The 18,996-nt window shown below is 46.9% G+C and overlaps 1 protein-coding gene across 7 annotated transcripts in view; it reads right to left on the reverse strand.

Moving 5' to 3' along the window:
* Positions 1 to 18,996, reverse strand: part of AAK1 (AP2 associated kinase 1) — a 73,275-nt gene that overhangs the window by 33,320 nt on the left and 20,959 nt on the right. For all 7 annotated transcript variants that reach the window (XM_061478980.1, XM_061478979.1, XM_061478982.1 and 4 more), the window contains exons 2-10: positions 16,447 to 16,565; positions 14,402 to 14,510; positions 12,032 to 12,174; positions 6,860 to 6,981; positions 5,451 to 5,532; positions 3,402 to 3,534; positions 2,507 to 2,610; positions 1,636 to 1,715; positions 71 to 225 (exon numbers count right to left, since the gene is read on the reverse strand). In XM_061478980.1, the coding sequence (XP_061334964.1) occupies positions 71 to 225; positions 1,636 to 1,715; positions 2,507 to 2,610; positions 3,402 to 3,534; positions 5,451 to 5,532; positions 6,860 to 6,981; positions 12,032 to 12,174; positions 14,402 to 14,510; positions 16,447 to 16,565 (1,047 nt within the window). The remainder of the gene's footprint in view (positions 1 to 70; positions 226 to 1,635; positions 1,716 to 2,506; positions 2,611 to 3,401; positions 3,535 to 5,450; positions 5,533 to 6,859; positions 6,982 to 12,031; positions 12,175 to 14,401; positions 14,511 to 16,446; positions 16,566 to 18,996) is intronic.

Consider the following 18,996-nt stretch of genomic DNA (forward strand, 5'->3'; position numbering starts at 1 on the left):
AAACAAGACAGCTCAGTTAGATCAAGGTGTACCACAGCCCTGTGGTACCACACAGGGAGCACCACCTCACCTTGCGGCTGAATGGCTGCTGGAACCGTGGGTCTCTTCCTAGGTGTCAGGGCTGGCTGAATGGGCAGAATTCCAGGGTTGGGTTGTGTCTGTCCTGCTTTAGGTCTCTGGCGGGGTGCTATGGAAGTTTCTGTTGTAGGGATGGGATCTGTCAGCCTAGAAGGTAAGGAATAAAAGGAAGAGTGGGAAAAGCACAGTCTTTGTTAGCCTGATAGCTGCTGCACGCAACACACACTAGAGGCTTGAAACACGTGACTGATGCTGGTGACATCCAGACACACACACTGACTCTTTCCAGAAAGCTGCAAGCACAGTAAAACTGAACAGATGCATCTCCAACAATTGATCTAACACCGTCCTTTCGACTTCTTTGACCAACTGTGGCATCTTCTCCTGTTGTGACGGCCGGAAGCTGTTAAAACCGCTCATTCAAATACTTGATACAACATCTTGTTTAAATCCACTTAGAGTTCTGGATGAGCAAAGGAAGGGCATCACAAATCAGATTAGGAGCAGCTGGCACCTTTGGGCAGAGTTATCTAAATTGGCATCTTTGGAAGTACCTTAACTTTAGTCCATCTGCCCCAGAATAGGTCACTGCGCCTCTTCTGATCTCTGCTCAGCATTCACTGAGCAATTCACTCCAACAATGCACACAACAGAGCCAAGCAGCCAGACACCCCCCTGCCCTTCTGTGCATTGCTCATTAGGTCTCAAGTTGTTCTACTAACGTGGAAGTAGCTGCACTCAGTTACAAAACCAAACAAAGCAGACTCCTGGGACTGACAGGCAGGAGGAGAGATTCCCTGCTCCAGAGTGAAGGAAGCTGCTGGGTTTGCAGAGCCTGCTGCTGCACTGCTCACTTTGCAGGAAAACAAGGGGCAAGTTTTGCCCAAGAGAATTTCCAAGTCTCAATCACAGTATCATAAGCAGAGCAGCAGCATCAGGAGAGGATTAAAACCACAGCAGTACAGTGGTTTCCCCCCTAACTGGGTTCCTCAGATGGATGGAGCCTCCTTGGGCTTTTGTGTGTGTCCCCTGGAAGATATTATAGGGCTCTTGCAGAAATCACAGCAATTTCATCCAGTAAGTACTGGGTTTTATCATCTACCAAGGGTCAAACTCTAACAGCAACAGTCCGTGATGCAGTTTCTCAGCAGACTCCTGTTCTCTGGGCCAATTCCAAGCCCAGTGCAGGCCAGCTGCAGTCTGCCTCCTGACTTTGCTCTCAGGTACTCCAGATGGATGACACACTACATTCATTTAAGTGCATGAACCTCAAGTGCTGCTGTCAAGCAGTGTCTCCAGTACAAAAACCTAAGCTGTTGAGTCATGCTGAGTATCACCCAAGTCCTCCCCATGCAGAAAGATTTCCTTTAATATCTGCATTTTCTGCCTTTCAGGTCAATGGGATCAATAGTTATTTATGTCACTGAAGCAGAACCCTCAGGACTGCAGTGTAGATGTAAGCCCCTAAGGAAGCAGCTAAATATACCAGGCACCTTTCCTAAAAGCAGAAGGACAACAGGCACTAAAAAGGTCTGAGCATAATGCAGATGTGGTTACCTGGCCTTGGGTTGACTCTTCTTTGCAGCAGCTTCACTTGCTTTAACCGGGTCTGGGAGTTTAGTGGGGATTGGCGAGTTCTGCAGATCCCAAAAGCACCACATTTAGTGTGAAAATAGAATCAGAAACCATTTGCACAATGAAACAGGCAGATTGGGGGATCCCCAAAGCAACTATTCCTCACGCTGGACAAAGGACAAAACCCCTCAATGTTAATGTCATGTAGAAACAGGAGTATGGGAGAGTCTTTACAAGGGAAGAATACAGTTCAGCTTTCTGACCACTTCCTACATGTGGACACAAAGCTTCATAGCACAACCTGGGGACAAGAGCAACAATACTTACTAATACTACTGTAAAAAATACGGGTAGAATAGTGCCATAACACCATAAGAAAATACTTGTCCACCCTGTTTTTCAGTTGAAGCCTATAAAGATACACTAAGATGGTGGTGGAGGGTCTGGTGTAGTTCAAATGGAAGCAGACACAACCTGCTATGTCTAAACCCAACTGCAGCACAAATTACACATGCAATGATGAATGTGCCTGGAAATCCAATCAGCTGCACAAGCATGGCCTAATTTTCCATGCTCACATGCACAGGATCTCTTGCTTGACCTCACGCTGGTAACTGGGTGAAGAGGTAAATCAGGGACAGAAATACACAACACAGGAAGCAAAATCCTGATTCCTGCCCTTATTCCTCCCCAGAAACATGCCAAAATCCCAAATAGCTTTGCTAGTTGAAAAAGAAAGACCCTCCTAATGTCAGAGCTTGGCAGAATCCAGCTGAATACTCAATATTCAGCAAATGCCACCCCCAGTCTCCTCCCACAAAGCCCTGCATCAATCCACTCCTTTGCCACTCACCTGGACGTTCTGGACTGGACATTCCTTCTTTGCCAGTTTGAATGCAAAGTAGGAGACCTGATAAATATCAGGTCTCTTATCAGGGTCTGGTTCAAGCATATACCCTTTAAGAGATAGAGATGCTAACATCAGAGCAACAGAACAGACAGGTTCACAAGCCATTTGTGGCAGTGTATCAAGAATAGAGATAAGGAAGAGAGGTGGAATATGTCCCATCCCTGAAAACATTCAAGGTCATACTGGAGGGGGCTCTGAGCAACCTGATCTAGTTAAAGATGGCTCTGTCCATGCGTACCCATCCACCACACCACATAATCAAAGAAAATACCAGGCTGCTCTGCAAACACATCCAAGTCTGTATTAGTCAAGATTGTGGCTAGGCAAAGAAAAATAAACTCAAATGCTGTGCTGGAAACAAGAGAGCTGCCCCAGCTTTGCCAAGAGCAGCGCATTGTCCCCTTCGTTCCACATTCATTCCAGTCAGTGCCTTATTTATAAATCATTTCAGTTCTGTTTCTCAGTTCACAGAAGATGAATTCTTATCTCTCGTCTTAAGTCACTGTGGGTCCTTTCAGTTCCTTATCCAAATAGATTTATTACTGGGGAAATACGTTTCGACATCAATAGGGTTATTGTGCAAGTTCCTGTGGGACTCCTAAACCAAATGGTTCTCTGTTTTCCTGCCTTTCCAGAGCTCACGACAGCCTGGCCAAACAGCAACCTCTGTCACAACCGTCTGTCAAAGAGTGATCCCATAGCTACCAAAAGATCACTTTAACCACCTTTGTGTGCAAGGAAGTGTCTTAAAAGAAGAGAAACACCAAGAGTTTCACTGTAGGGGCAGGAGATACAAGAACAGAAGACCTGAGTTGCGCAGAAGGGGACCAGAACTCACGGATGAGGCAGTGCATGTCTTGTGAGTGCCGGGAATTATCTGGAATGGTGAAGTTGCCATCACAGATTGCCACCTGACTCTCTCCAAAGGGCAAAGTGAAGTAACACAGCTTGTACAGCAAACAGCCGAGGGCCTGAAGAGACAGAACACAGCAAAGGGTTTAAACTGGGAACGGTAAAATTCAAACACCCTCGTGGATAAGAGGAGAAGTCTCCAGCTCCTTCTGCTGCATGGGTCCCACATGGCACCCACTACATTTTAACATCCCTGTGATGCACTTGGAAACAAGCACAGTTACACACGTAGGTAAACACATGAAAAGCTCTCCCATCTCCAGGCTGAGACACCGTAACCTGGGGGACTGTGCAAGCAGCATCACACAGAGAGCTCCAAATACCACTATACAGCGCGGCCATTCACATCATGAAACAGGCAAAGCCTGTTTCTGCCCATGCTGGGAGGAAAAGGCAAAGCAATAGCAAAAATAAATGGTACCCATCATCCTTAATACGTTTTTTTCTGACACAGAAAGATCCAAACTGTGCTCAAGCTGAAGTTCAACCTTTCAACCATTATAAAGGTGTTGCAGGGAGAGCCACACGCGTACGGCTGCAGGCTTCTAGCTTCTGTCACCCTGCCCTCTATCCCTGTGCTGCTTCTGACAGCAAGAACCACCACCTATTGCAAAAGAAAAGCCATGTTTTGCACAAAAGGCTAATTATAAAACCCTCCCACCACTTCAGAGGGGAGAGGGGGAAGCATTTCCCCATCCTAAGCAACTCAGCAGCAGCTTCTATCTTTTGTCATAGGATGTCACAATCCAGCTGCACTCCGGTTTAAAATAACCTTGATAAGATTTAAGGAGAGGGACGTTTCCAGCAGGACAAGCACTGCAGCAGCCTTGAAGTCGAGGCCCCACTGTGCAGAGCACCACAGGCTGGTTTGGAAACACTCAGTGGGTTACTGGAACAAAATTCCTTCCATGTCAGGAAGGGGAGAGTCTTTGGGTCTCCTCCCTTCCATGTTATCACGGGAAGGAGGGTGAATCCTAGTACCTTTGAGACCTGGCAATCTTTCCATGCTGTTCTAGCTGTGAGTCCCTCTTCAGCCCTCTAACCCCAAGAGGAGTGACCCAGCACTGGTACAGAGCCTGGCCCTACAAACCTCCTGCTGAACCCCGCAGAGCAAGAGCCCCACAGGAGCTGCTGCTTTCCTGCCTCCAAGCTCAGCTCAAGAGAGGACAGAGGACTCTTCCCAGCAAGTTTCCCTCTTGTATATGCAGATGCAGAGCTATAGAGGAGACATTAAACCTCTGCTTATACTGCTCCTGCCTTGTTACTTCCTAGCTCAAGGCCTCCTAAACCCTACAAACATGCTCTGAATTTAAACACCTCCCATGTGCTGAATCGCCACTGCACTACAAACAGCACAGACTTCTTTTCACCTCCAACCCAACTAAAGGGAAGCCTTCCATCCTTCACCAGCTTAGCCAGGAATGGATTACACCCCAGTTGCATTTTGCTCTCAACATGAAAAGCACAGGGCAAGACTGCATTGATCATTAGAAACAGCACTGCAAAATGCTTGGTCTTTGGCCAGGTTTGACAAAGTAACTGCGTGACACTAGCCAGGATAAGCATACTATCGCTCCTGGGGGAAGGTCTGTTTTCTACTCAATTCTAACCAGTGACTTTGCTTTCACATGCTCGCAAAGCAACTCAGGCACAAGTAGTCACAGCCCTCTGAATTTCCTGTTTCAATTCCTGCTATGGCATCAGGTTTGCACTGTTCAGCCCCGGGATTTCATTCATCTCCAAATTAAAACCACACTGCAAGTAGCATGCAAAGAAGCACGCATGTTTTATCCACAAGGCATCCTACTCAGCAGTTAACTGCTGGGAAACATCAAGCAGAGAAACTCTGTACTCAGAAACTGCCCAGTCTCTTAAGGAAACTGGGTTAGCCCCAGCCAGAAAGCTACCCCATCATTATGGTAATGAAAACAAGCTGCAGTCTGGTTGTATGACGGTAAGTGGGTTTGATACGTACCCATATGTCTGCTTTTGTAGTAATAAGTTTGCCACTGTACAGGTTGACCATTTCTGGTGCTCTGTAGGACAATGTAGTGTACCTGTAGGAGAAAAGTCTATCAGTGAGTTGGGAATGGCTGGAAGATGCACTTGCACTGTGTCACATTTCCAAACGATTCAAAATTCACTCTTTCCCTATTCATTTTAAGGAAAGGGATAGTAAAGATGATCATCTAGTGGAGAAATCTTTTAACAACAGCATCTGCTGCATCCCTCTAACAATAAAACACCAAGCACTGCAAACTGCCCTGTGGAACCAAAGCAGAGACCAAGATCCTGCCTAAAGTGAGCAATTCACTCCTAAATCTGTGCAGTCATTTTAAGAACTAGAACAGAAATATCCAAGGATTCAGAGTATTAAACAAGGTCAGCAGCCAAATGTCCTCGGCAATGTCCTCACTGCTGGGGCTTTGGCCAAGTGAATTACAAAGATTGTAACTGGATATGTGGCTCCTAATAAATAGGCTTCCATACCCAGAGCCCTACTCAGAGTCATTGTACACAAGGGAAAAGTTATTCTGCATCACAAATATAGGTAGAATCTGCCTCTTTTTAACAAACAGAAAAGCTGGAAGCTGCACCACAGCTGAAGAGACTCCTACGAGAAGATTTCCTACCATTTCTGCTGTGGCACCTCACATGCTCTTTACCTTGATCACAAGAAAGCGTTGCTAAAGGCAAAGTTTCTATAGGCTTGTTAATAAGTGTACAAGCCTATAGAAAAGGGCTCCAAAGGGGCTGCAAAGCCAGACTAGCAGCTTCAGCCAAAGAAGCCTAGGAAACCTAAGGAGGTGGAACTGAATTCTAACAAAAAGGAGGCATTTGTTCTTTTCTAACCAGAACATTGTATTAACAGAACTGGAACGTCTGCAGCAGTGATGTTATACAACTAAAGCAAGACAAAGGACCCAGACAGTGCCCCATTCCTCACTTATGTCCTACTGAACTGCCACCTAAGGCCCCTTTTCAAAAGCATCAGGGTGCACCTAGTTGCTATCATACAGCTAGTCGTGCATGCAGCAAGAGAAAGAGCCAGATGAAACACTTCAAGGATCTTAGGAGCTGAGGAGTCAGGCCATGAGTTCCCTTAGTCACTGCAAGGATTTATGCTTGTGGAGGACAGGGATTCTGTCATCTGCTGTATCACAGTCCAAAGAAGCCAAGATAGAGGAAGGACAGAGACAGACCCCATACATAACAGAACAGGTCACTACCTCCTCAACGTGGGCAACCTCTCTGCAGTAATGCCTCAGTCTTTCAGGTCCAAAGCAATTACATCAAGCTCAGTTTATTGTTTCACCTTCCCACAGGCACTTACCTGCAACAAATACAAACTGTGTCTGAGCTGCAAAGGAAAAGCACACTTACTTTTTGATCTCCTCCTCTACTGCATTCACCCCTTCTGTTTGAGGGTTCTGGAATTTGTTAGTAGCACTGCCAAAGTCACACAGGACATAGTGGCCACGGTCGTGCAGCAGGATGTTTTCGACCTACAAGCATCACAAATAGAGAAACAGACAAAAAACTCATTCATGTTCTTCAGATGAGCTTTTAGTGCCTGAAGACATAGCAGGTATGTCTGACATAAAAGCATAACATGACAGCAAAGGAAACAGGCATCAAAACTCTGTCACATCTCCTGAAATAGAAGTCAAATCATGGAAGCATAGTTGTACCTAGGAACTGTCTTCCCTCTGCCACCTCTCCCTTCTCCTTTCACAAGCACATTACCTTGCCTCTGCTAAAACCACCATGTGCTGCTGAAGAGATGAGCCCCTTCTTTGAAGTAGTGTTTGGAATGAGACAACTGAAACACATGCTGAAAGCAACACCTGGGAGAGCTGGAAGTCAGGAAATCAAGCCAGCAGTCACTGCCTTTCCCCTAAATACTCGCACTTAATCACACAGCAACTGAAGTCCAGCTTGCACCCACCTAGGAAAGCTGTCTGAATGGTTCAACACTGACCTAAGATGTGGAAAAACCTAGGTTCAGTCTTTGCTTTGGCAGAGCACGCCTGTATTCCAGCTCCTCACCTGCACAGTGGCATGACCAAGATGCTCTCTCAAGGGAATACACCCAGGTTTGAACGTATTTCTCTTCAATCAATGTCAAATGCTCAGATACAGCCATGAGATCAAACACATTGCTCAGCCATCTCCCCAAACCCACCCCAGAACTGTGGACTAACAAAAGCCTTTGGAAGCAGAGCTCCCCAACAAGGCTGATCTTTACAAGAAGGAAAGAAAAAGAAGGAGTCAGCATTTTAAGCACCAGAAAATGCAGCCAAAGCAGAACAGCTGAGGGGGGAAAGGCTGGCTTGAAACCAAGGGTTAAACAACACCGCTTCCCCCTCCAGCACCCATCTGCTTTGGATAAAGCACCACGCACAGATGTTCTCCCCAGATCAACACTGACAGTGTTATTCCCTATTCCCTGCAAACACTTCCAGAAGAGCCCTTCCACTTTATCTGGCTGAGAAGTCTGAGGTGACTCCTCAGTCACTTGCCAGCACTGCTCAACGCTTGCAACTCCAGCTGCAGTCTTTGATGTGCCCAATGTCAGATTTTCATGCCTCCAAAAAACACCTTTAAGGGAAACTATGAGTGTGCAGCTTCTGCCTTTACTCTATGACACAAATGATTTCCTTTGCTGAAGTCGTAAGAAAACTCTTGGGGTTGTTCAGCTGGAGAAGAAAAGATGCGCAAAGAACTCGGAGCAGCTTCCAGTGTCTGAAGGGGGCTACAAGGATGCTGGAGAGGGACTCCTCATCAGGGACTGGAGGGATAGGACAAGGGTTGATGGGTTCAAACTGAAACAGGGCAAGTTCAGGTTGGAGATAAGGCAGAAGCTCTTCCTGTGAGGGTGCTGAGGCGCTGGCACAGGGTGCCCAGAGAAGCTGTGGCTGCCCCATCCCTGGCAGTGTTCAAGGCCAGGTTGGACACAGGGGCTTGGAGCAAGCTGCTCCAGTGGAAGGGGGTCCCTGCCCGTGGCAGGGGTTGGAGCTGGATGAACTTTGAGGTTCCTACAACCCAAACCAGACTGGGGTCCTATAAGACTGTACAGACACACACTGGTGAGGGATAAAGAATAAAGCTGCCTTTAATTAGCAAAATCAACACTTATCTTCTCATGAGAGCAATGGCTTCTAAGGCCAGTGCTCCTAAGCTCACATGGTGATGTGGGTGGGATGCACGACCCAGGTACACTCTCAGCTTGCCCTCCTGTACCTTCCAGTCTCTAAAGAGACGTTTCAACATCCCTTTCTCCTGTGACACCATCCACTATTTGCTTCCGAAAGCTTATTTACTACTTCATGGCCAAGAAACGAATGCAACGTGACATCTAAGAGCACTGCCTGATTTTGGCACAGCCATACGCTTAACATGGTCAATACAAGGGTTTACCAATCGAGGACTCAAGAATTTTACATATCACACTCTGCACACAGATCCAGGCAAACACATTCCAGGCAGAAGCTGGTTGGTGGCATCAGGGCAAGACTTGGCATTACAAAGCAGGGTGATGGAAGGCAGCGAGATAAGAGCAGCACAGCGTGACTCTCTTATCACACCACAGAGAAGAGCAACACTGGGAAACGCTGCTGCTGCAATGAAAGCAGAAGAAACTAAATCCTTAACAGGAGAGCACAAGTTTCTTACTTCAGAAAGCAGAGAAAGGGAAAGAAAAAGCTGTTTTGATCAACAGCATCCTCTGGGTTGACTGATGGAGTATTTTGATAGAGTATTTTGGTGTATCCTGCTGGGTGACTACTACAAGACAATCAGGCACTCATCCACAAGCCACTCCTGGAACAAGATGGGATCAGACTAGAAGCAGCCCAGGTAAAGTGGGAGATGTCTCACTGTGGAAAGCTCCACAAGAGCTGTAGAAATCAAAGCTGGCTTGAAGCTGGTGCTTTTAACACCGTGAGGTACAGGGTGTGAGACTGGAAAGGTTAAATATAAACCAAGTTATGCCAACAACTGCCACCAGGTAGAGAGGAGCTGAGTAAATAGTTATGAGCAGGGACAGATAGATTTTGTGCTCCCCCCACTTCGCTAACCCCCCTTCTCTGGGGCCTGACAGTCACAGTTTCTCTTAACAGATTCCAGCTTCAAAGCTGAGGCTGCACAGCCAGGGTAATATTAACACACAGCCAGAAGAAGATCTGGCCATTTGTTCTCCACTATTGTAAAGAAACAGGAATTCTTACTCCAGGGAAGGCTCTGCAGCAGCAATAGCCTGTGAACCCTGAGGGCAAGGAAAATACCCAAAAGGACAAGCAAAGGTAACCACACAAAGCAAGCCTGTAGGCTTACAGGGCTTCTCTAGGGGTCCTAACTAGCACAGAGGCAGCATATGAGGGGCTTCTTCATTTCTAGGGAAAAAGCAGCATCAATATACACCTGGTTCTGTGGCAGTCAAAGCACATGGGAACAAGCATCACCCCCTGTACTGCACATCATGCAGCTCTAAGCACACAGGCACAGGCTGACACAGCTCCTCAGGGGCAGCCATCATCACTGCCTTCTGACAAGGGCCTGTAAGGGACAGGCCAAGGGGAATGGCTTTAACCTGCCAGAGGGGAGACTGAGATGAGCTCTGAGGCAGAAGCTCTTCCCTGTGAGGGTGCTGAGGCGCTGGCACAGGGTGCCCAGAGAAGCTGTGGCTGCCCCATCCCTGGCAGTGTTCAAGGTTGGACACAGGGGCTTGGAGCAAGCTGCTCCAGTGGAAGGAGTCCCTGCCCGTGGCAGGGGTTGGAGCTGGATGAGCTTTAAAGTCCCTTCCAACCCAAACCAGTCTAGGGTTCTATGATCAGGAAAGAAAACCTTAACAAACACCCTAGGATCACACAGTGTATTTTTCATGGCCGTTATCTGCAGTGAGTTGTCCATGTTTGCTTATAGGCAGGCTGCTCAAAGGTGTTGTCCCCAGCTGCTGGTTACATACCACCAGCTGGAGACTGGGCCAACAAGAGGTTGTTCTGCTTCAGGCAAAGCCTGTTGGGTTAATTCAGAATCACAGCTACAGGCCACTGAAGCTAATCCAGCTGCACTGAAAGGGCTTAGAGATTATTCACACCATTCTTTCTGCTGGCAGAGCTTTCTGAGCAGGAACCTCCAGCATTAGAGCAACATCAAAGAGCTGGAAGGCAAAAAAATCCCCCAGTCCCCAAAGTCAACAACTTCACTCTTCAACAGGGTTGTGTTCACCCACCAAAATACCTACCTGATGATGCCCTTCCTTACACTCGGGACTTGTACAAAGCTTTGCTGGCCCTAATGTCTCTCTTGGAATTACAGTTCCTTCTTGGTGTTTGAGTTTGAACTCAAAGTGAAAACATATCTAAACCATTCATTCTGTGTTAGCACTTGGATTCCCAATCGTGACAGGAGCTGCAGAGGCCATCCCAACAGAAATAACACAACAGTCAAGTGGGAAACGTGCCACAAAACAGAGAAAAGCCAACTCTCATTCCTTGGGCACAGCTTACCAAGAGCCAAGCCTTGCAGAGGCTTTACTGATCTCAGCACACAGCAGTGGGCTGGACACTAGACCATAACAGCCCCTTTCAATTGCAGCTCAGTGTAGAAAGCAGCACTCAAGATCAACTCATTAACCCACCACAGATGTCTCAGAATTCATTCACGTGCCACACAATGAGTTTGTTCCTTATGAACAGCAGAAGGTAACAGCAGGGTTAATATCATCTGAACAGGTCCCTGTTCCTAAGCCTCATGAAACATGTTAAATCACACCAACTCCTGAGGATTTCCCCACCCCCCCTGCAATACCTGGCTCTCGTTGGCACATGTGGGGTCTTTGGCTCCTATAACCAACAGCACAAAGCAAACATCTGCTGAGGGCTCGGAAAGCAGAGCCTGACCTACAAAGCACATCTGAATTTCAAATGCACACAGGAGCCTCCTCCGTGGCTGAATGTGTTATTCAGGCATTTTATGAGCAGCTTGAGAAGAAAGGGAACATCTTTCCGTTTGTTTGATGATAGGCATGGGATTTTTCCAAAGCAATCCCCTCTGTGCCCAGCTAAGCACACAAGAGCTTTACAATGCACTTTCATGGTCAACAGAGAGTTAGAGGCCACTTTCAAAAGCTTCTGACGCCTCCTGCCCCACGGCCAACATCTCTGGAGGGATCCTTTTAATGCGGGTCCAGGGAACAAATTTACAGCCTGCTTTTTGCTCCCTACCTTCTATCACCATTTCTGTTTCAGGTGGTAGAAAGTCCCCCTGAATAATTCATCCACTACTTTCATCTGTGCAAACCAGAACTATTCACCAACATTTGTGTGCTTTAAGGAGATCTCTAGATGGCAAACATATGGTAAGGAGCAATGAGAGGCTCATCTCTGTTTTTATCTTCCAATACAGAGAGATATTTATGCCTGTTTTTCCTCACTGCTAACAACAGAAGCACAGCACCAGCGTTCCAAGCCTGTCTGCCGTGGCGTAGGCAGCAGACAGACACGTGGAGGAGGATGCCCACCCCCTGCTGTACCAGTGGAACCCACAACTCACCTTCAAATCCCTGTGGATTATGGGCGTTTTACACTGGTGCAACCTGGCTACGGCCTCGCAGGTGTCACAGAAGATCTGCAGGACCTCGGCCTCCGTGAAGCCCGTCTGCAGGCGCTGGTTCATGAGGTTCACCACCTGACCCCCTGAGCACAAACAGCACCAAGAGTCAGAGCAGGGATGGGGCTGGAACAAGGGAAAACTGCAAGCAAAGCAAAGCAAAGCGAGGGCTGGCCTGGTCTAAGCCCCAGCCCTAGCAGACATCACTTGTCTTTGTCTGCTCCCCACACTGTGGCTGTACAGTCAGTTCAAACACCAAATTCACACCAAACCTTCCCCAGAGGCTTCTTATTCCTCTTGTGCTGTTCTCATTTCCTCATCTAAACCGAGGGGGGGTCTGCATATCTGCCAGGGGGTGTTGCATCTCATCTTGTCTTCAAACAAGAGCACCAAGTTAGCTTCTAAGGCCCGCAGCCACCTGGCTGTGTTAACACTCCGATGTGATTCTAAGCCACATCTTTTCCTTTCTTCTTCAAAATAAGACTTCTTTTTGGCAGACTAGAGAAATAAAGGCTGAATATGGGGCACGCACAGTCCAAAGAGTAGTTTGCCACATACAAGCAAGAGGAGGGGGAAAGTGAGCTACTAAAATCCCCCATACACAACCAAGAGGCTTGGCTAAAGTCATAGATTGGCAAAGCAAACTTAAAATCCATCTGGAACAAGGGAAACTCCTCACAAACCAAAGCAAGTTTTCATGAATGAGTCCTGAATTTGCCTCGGCTTTCAGGTTTTGTTGCTGTCAAGGCCTTTCCAAAACAGTCCAATTCTTCCCCTCTCAAAGCACCCTATATACACAGGGGAAAAAAATCTCCTTTCTGAACCTTTGGCAACGCAAAACTGCATCATTTCACATCACAAGTGCCAGAAAAAAGTCATTTGCATGGGACAAAGGGAAAGCTCAGCCTAATAAACATTACAGCTGTGAACATTTCCCACTCCAAGCGAGTGCAGTTCTGCACACAAAGACACTGATTTGGTTTGGAAGCTGTTGGACACAAAAGGGAAAAACCAGCATGCAACAGCAATTCCTGTGCTTCAGTCTGAATGCTGGAGACAGAGGCAGATGTGTGCTGAGCAGAGCATCTGGCAAAAGCAAACCATGTGAGAATCATGGAATCAACCAGGCTGGAAAAGACCTTTAAGCTCATCCAGTCCAACCACTCTCCAGCACTGCCAAGGGCACCACTAACCCATGGCACTGAGGGCCTTGTCTACAAAAGGAACAACCACCTTACAGCTCTCCACCTTTCAGATGGAAGGGAGCACCTTAGAAACACACATTTTAGGTCACTGTGGCACAGAGGGGAGGCTGATGCAGCTGCAGGGGTGCATTCCTCCACCATGAGCTCTGCAACCTGGAGCAGAGTAAGGATTTACCAGCATTGCCCAGGCCTGTTTCTTACAGCTCTCCTTGTGATATTTAGGTTTAGGCCTGCAGAGAGCTTAGGTAATGATTTCTTCAGCAAAACTCCACATAAGGCTCTTCCTTTTACCAGCAAACAATGCAGTTAATCAAGATTCCTGCATCAAAATGAAGCAGCAAAGAGGTCATGGCAGAACACAAAGCTCTATCAGACACGCTTAAAGGCATTTTAGCATCTAGTTGTTCATGCTACAATGCACCTGGCTTGTGCATGGTGCCACGGATGCCTATTTCCATCAGCTGCAACCATCCAAAAGCAGCCACAGATTTGTGAAGTCACCTGGCCAAACACTGGTTTTGCTTAACACTATTCCTGTGAGAGGCATTGGAACACATTATTTTCCAAACACCACATCCTAGCCACAGCAGATCAAAGCTTTAGGACATCTGGAAAAGCCTGGAAGAGCCTGTCTGGCTAGAGACAGCCAAGCAAAAAGGTCAGAGGTAAGAGGAATACTTCTTGGCTTCATGTTATCTGTTTCGTGCTTCTTCCAGAACAATCCTAAGTCAGGCTGAAGTGGAAAAAAGCTTGCAATCTGATATAAAGTGAAGGAGAATTTCATTCCACAGCCTGGCAGCTTTGTAACAGCCACTTCCTGTGTGGATCAGCCTATGGAAAATAGCACTATATATATTTAAGGGTTGTCCTTCACAACAGAAAGGATCTAGGACCACCCTGGGCAGGGGCAAAGGCATTACAAATCCCATCAGCAGAGTCAACATCGCCTCATCTCCACCCCCGGTTTTAGCTTTGCTTTGCACAGCAGCTCCTTGGGAGCCAAGGAAGGGCCAGGCCTAGGAAGAGGTTTGGTTTTGTTACAGGAAGACGCTGTGCAAGTTTCCTGTAAGCACTGAAAAGGGGCAAATCCCCAAGGAACACCACTCACCTCGGCAGAAGTCCATCAGGATGAGCACTTCCCACACGTCCCCGCTGCTCACGGAGTTTATACTGGAGTCAATGTATCCCACAATGTTCTTGTGGCCAGACAGATCCCGCTGTAAGACAGATAAATTCAAAGCCCAAGCCAGCCATGTAGAGTGAGCAACCTTTCTACCTGGCTCCTCTACACTGCCCAGCTTTCCCAGCTCTTCAGGACAGGCACAACTCTAGATTAACCACCATATGCAACTTAAACCTGAGGTCTGTCACTACCTATTCTCCTTCCAGAATGATCTGAGGCAAACAGCAGAGAGCCACTCTGCTGAATTAACTCATCCAAGGATCACTCCGGATCTTCGCATGCTCCCTTAGATGGCTCAGGCCAAGCCATGTGGAGCTGCTCCTCTTTCCCACTCCAGGAGAACAAGGAAGGTGTTTGTGGTGGGGATGTGGACATGTTGGGCTTGCTGTTCTCACTGCCTTCCATTCCTCTGCTGGTGAACAGTATCTTAGATCTTCAAATACTCCAAAACCCCATTAGGTTAATAAACCTTAACTTTGGTTTTAGAAGAACCTTCAGTAATTCAATGGATCAAAGCACAAGTTCTCAGACCAATGACTTATCCATGACACATGCAGGGAAAAGTCATTTCTTTGGGATATCTCCTTCACACACATTCAGGTTCACCAGTGAAAGATTCTGCTGGCCATGTTCTGCTCTAGCACTGTAGAGTTAAAGTTAAGGTAATTCTTTATTGCACAGAAGCTAGGAAAGAAGGAAATATTCCCTTTGAGTTATATACTGGTTTCTTCAAGACAAAGGTAAGTGCTTCTGATGGAATTCAGCATGGAAGCAAGCGGACCTGCCAAGTGAGAAGGATACTCCTCACCCTCGCCTTCCAGGTTAGCCACACATTCCCCATCTCACATGAAGGAGACAGCAGCAAGCAAAACCTAAGTAAAGAAGCTTTGTGAGCACAGCTCAAGGCTTTGATGTAAGATCTAATCTCAACTTTTCCCACACAGCATCAGCCACAGTGACAACAAACCATGCCCACAAGCTCCACTGCGCTATCGCCCAACTTCAGAAGTTAACTTTAAAGGTATTAACCTGATTTAAAGCTACTTCAAAACACAACCCCAGAACTGCTACAGGTAAGAGCTTCTGCTCTGAAGATCCTCTACCCCAAATCTACACCTTGTGTTGTAAATGAGCAGAACCAGGATCTTCGATTCAATTCCCTACCTCACAGCTGCTCTAAGTGCTCATCAGGATCTTTGAATACAGCTTCAAAGGGGGCACTTTCCATGTTTACCAGGCTCCAAACAAGGCTAAGCAAATCTATGGGGATCATCTCAATTTCTTCTTTATTTAGAGATGCTAAGTTTAAAACAACTATTAAAAATAGCTATAACTCCTTGTATCCAATAATCTAGAGACACATCTCAGTGCTTATTATAAATACCTCCCTGTTTCACGAGGCCAGGCAGTAGCCACCCCACGAACACTGTTTTAATCTATCAACCTCATCAATACAGAGATAACCATCCCAACCCCAAAGACAGGAGCTATCATGACACAAACTGATCTCAGGATGGAGGTCTCTCATTCATGCACTGATTGGAGTTCAGAGATGGTACACCAGCATCATCAGCCTTTTCTGATGAAGTCTAAGAGGGTGAAGACTTTAGCCCTGACCTGAGGATTGTTAGACTGAAGTTTAACATCCCTTCTCAGCTCACCTCTTCAGCTCTTCCTTTTCCCAGTAAGTCATGGGGTTGACACAGGAGGTTTTTCCTCCCATCGTTGTCCTGAAATTCCCTCTCCTTTTTCACCTTCCATGTTTTTATTGTCCACTGAAACCACATCCATTTTAAACAGGTCAATAAGAGCTTCCCACATAGCTGCTAACTCCAGGAGTTAGGTCTTTCCAAAAGCAAGCCAATTCTGCTATGAAAACACACTGTTTGGGACAAGCTGCTACACAGACCACGGGCAGAATGTGACCAGGCTCTGACAGCACCCCACACCCAGTTTGGGTGATGACTTACCATGATCTGGATCTCCCTTTTGCAGACCTGCAGGTCGTACTCGTTGTTGACGTACATCCTCTTGAGGGCACATTTCATCCCATTGTTGGTCCTCACCAGAAACACTATTGCAAATCCACCTGGGGAAGACATAAACCCTCCTGTTTGTTAGCAAAGAAACCTCCTGGTCCTTGCCTCCAACCCTGCCCCTGCCTCCGGAAGAGGGAGGACGCTCAGCAGCCACCAACCAAGCACCTTCCCATGTCCTTAGCTCCCACTCTTCCTAAATGATTATTTCTGGGAACTGAGAGGAATCCAAGGGGGAAAACCTTGAACTACTGGAAGCAAAGCTCACATTTAACATCACCCTAAACCCAAGCAATTACACTGGTTACTTGTCCTGCCAGACACTGCTCCATTAATTCCCATTATGAAGAAGAAAGCTGAAGTATAAACAGCAGTGTTGCCTTGGACAGAAACCAGAGGCACAGATCCCCCACTGAATCACCAAAGGCCCGTACTTAAAAGGCTCCCCAACTTTGGGAGCAAAGTCACAGTACAAAGCTGGTTTGAGCAAGAAGCATTAGAAACAATCTCGCACCCATGGTTTGATGGCAGGGCTTTTAAGAAAGGCCAGAAGAACAAATCTCAAACCCTAGCCAACCACAATTCATTCTGTGGGCATTGCTGGTAGCAATGTCAGGACTCCCAGGATGCTGGACTTGTTCAGGATGAAAGCTTTTCGTATGATAGCAACGCATCAAAATCTCAGGGTTTTAGGCCTGGATAGACAGAGGAAAAGCTGATGGAGGCACCTGGCTCCAGAGACCCAAATACATCCAAAGAGCCTCATGTACCCAGGAAGTGCTGCACAACAACACTGTCGATGCCGCAACCTAAAAGCACTTCATTTGTTCTCCGTTACCTTATATTACAGCACATATTTCTTTGATGCTTAAGGACTTCTAAAGTCCCACTTCACCAAAAGCTGCAGTTACAGACTGTAAAGAGCCAGTCACACCCCAAAGAATTCCCACTTTAAAAGTCTGAGCCCTTTGGAGAATCCCATTCTGCTGCCAGAAACCATCAGGTAACAACACATACAGGGTTATATATTGGACATGGTTGTACATAATTATTAGGAAGGGTTATTTAGCACTTAAATCATGTCAAATGGAACAAGCGAGAAAGCTGCGTTTGGGTAAAATTGAGTGTTTAAATAGGTTTAATTTGACAACTCCAGTCTTGCAGCAACAGGCGCTTATAGCTGATCACAAATCAACCACCAGAGCCTAAAGGCCCATTGAAGCTTTTACTAAAACTGGGATTTCTTTTTACCAAGAAAAGATTGGAAAAGAGCAAACAACCAGACAACACTGCTGTGCTCAAAGGACAGCCCTCCCCATCCCTTAGCACACAGCTCTACAGCATTCCATTAGAGCCAAAACGATCACAGGAGCTCCAGATGCAGATCCCATGCCTGTCAGTACCAGAGCTCTAAACTAAAGAATCTCTTAGCATACAAACCCCTTAGTTTTACACATCATAGTTGGCCATAGGAAGCAGAGCATGTTTGCCAAGGAAGCCCCACCGGCTTTAAGGAACAGAATTAACTCATAGCAGCCCCAGAGAAGTTGCAAAAGGATGCAACAGAGAGAGTAAGAAGAAAGAAAAACAGGAGGGGGTTTCTTGCAGTCTCAGTTATCATCAAAACTGGGCAAGCACAACACTCTTTTCACTCTTTCTTTCATTGGAAGGGGTGCAGTTCCCTTCTCAGGGCTCCTCCTGCCAGGCCTGGAAGCCAGCAGGACACTGTACCTCTGTTTACACCACTCAGCAGAAGGAAACAGGAGCTAAGCAGCACAAAGAGCAATTCAACTTCCTTGAAACAGCAGATCCACTAGATTTAAGGCTCTCCTTCTTCAGCTGAAGTGGGACCAGTACCCAAGACCAACTGCTCATGTCTCATTAGCAAAGTGTTGAGCAAGGCGCTTCTCCTCTAGTCCGGATGCTGGGCTGATGAACAAAGTCACTACTGGCAGTGCTCAAGGCCAGGCTGGACAGGGCTCGGAGCAAGCTGCTCCAGTGGAAGGGGTCCCTGCCCATGGCAGGGGCTGGAACTGGATGAGCTTTAAGGTCCCTTCCAACCCAAACCAGTCTGGGATTCCACGGTCTCCAAAACAGAAGCAGGAGTCAAATCCTTCAGGTGGAAGAGGATGCCTACAACATTTGTAGAGTTGTCACAATAGGAAAGTCATGGGAAAATTACATAGAATCATAGAATAGTTAGGGTTGGAAAGGACCTTAAGATCATGCAGTTCCAACCCCCTGCCATGGGCAGGGACATCTCACACTAAGCCATCTCACCCAAGGCTCTGTCCAACCTGGCCTTCCTTGTGTCCTTCTCTCCCTTACCTTTAACTCCTGCAGACTTCACCTGATGACACCACACACGGAAGCGCTGCAAAATCATTCAACTTCTTTTGTCTGCAAATACACCTACCCATTTGATTACTTCATTATTGAACTCCCACTGGCTGCAGATTAAAACATGACAACTTTGCTGCTCGT

The sequence above is a fragment of the Pezoporus flaviventris genome, unplaced genomic scaffold, assembly GCF_033815535.1.
Source record: "Pezoporus flaviventris isolate CSIRO_AGI_PZ_B2104156 unplaced genomic scaffold, CSIRO_AGI_Pfla_v1 ptg000138l, whole genome shotgun sequence".
Taxonomy (NCBI): domain Eukaryota; kingdom Metazoa; phylum Chordata; class Aves; order Psittaciformes; family Psittacidae; genus Pezoporus; species Pezoporus flaviventris.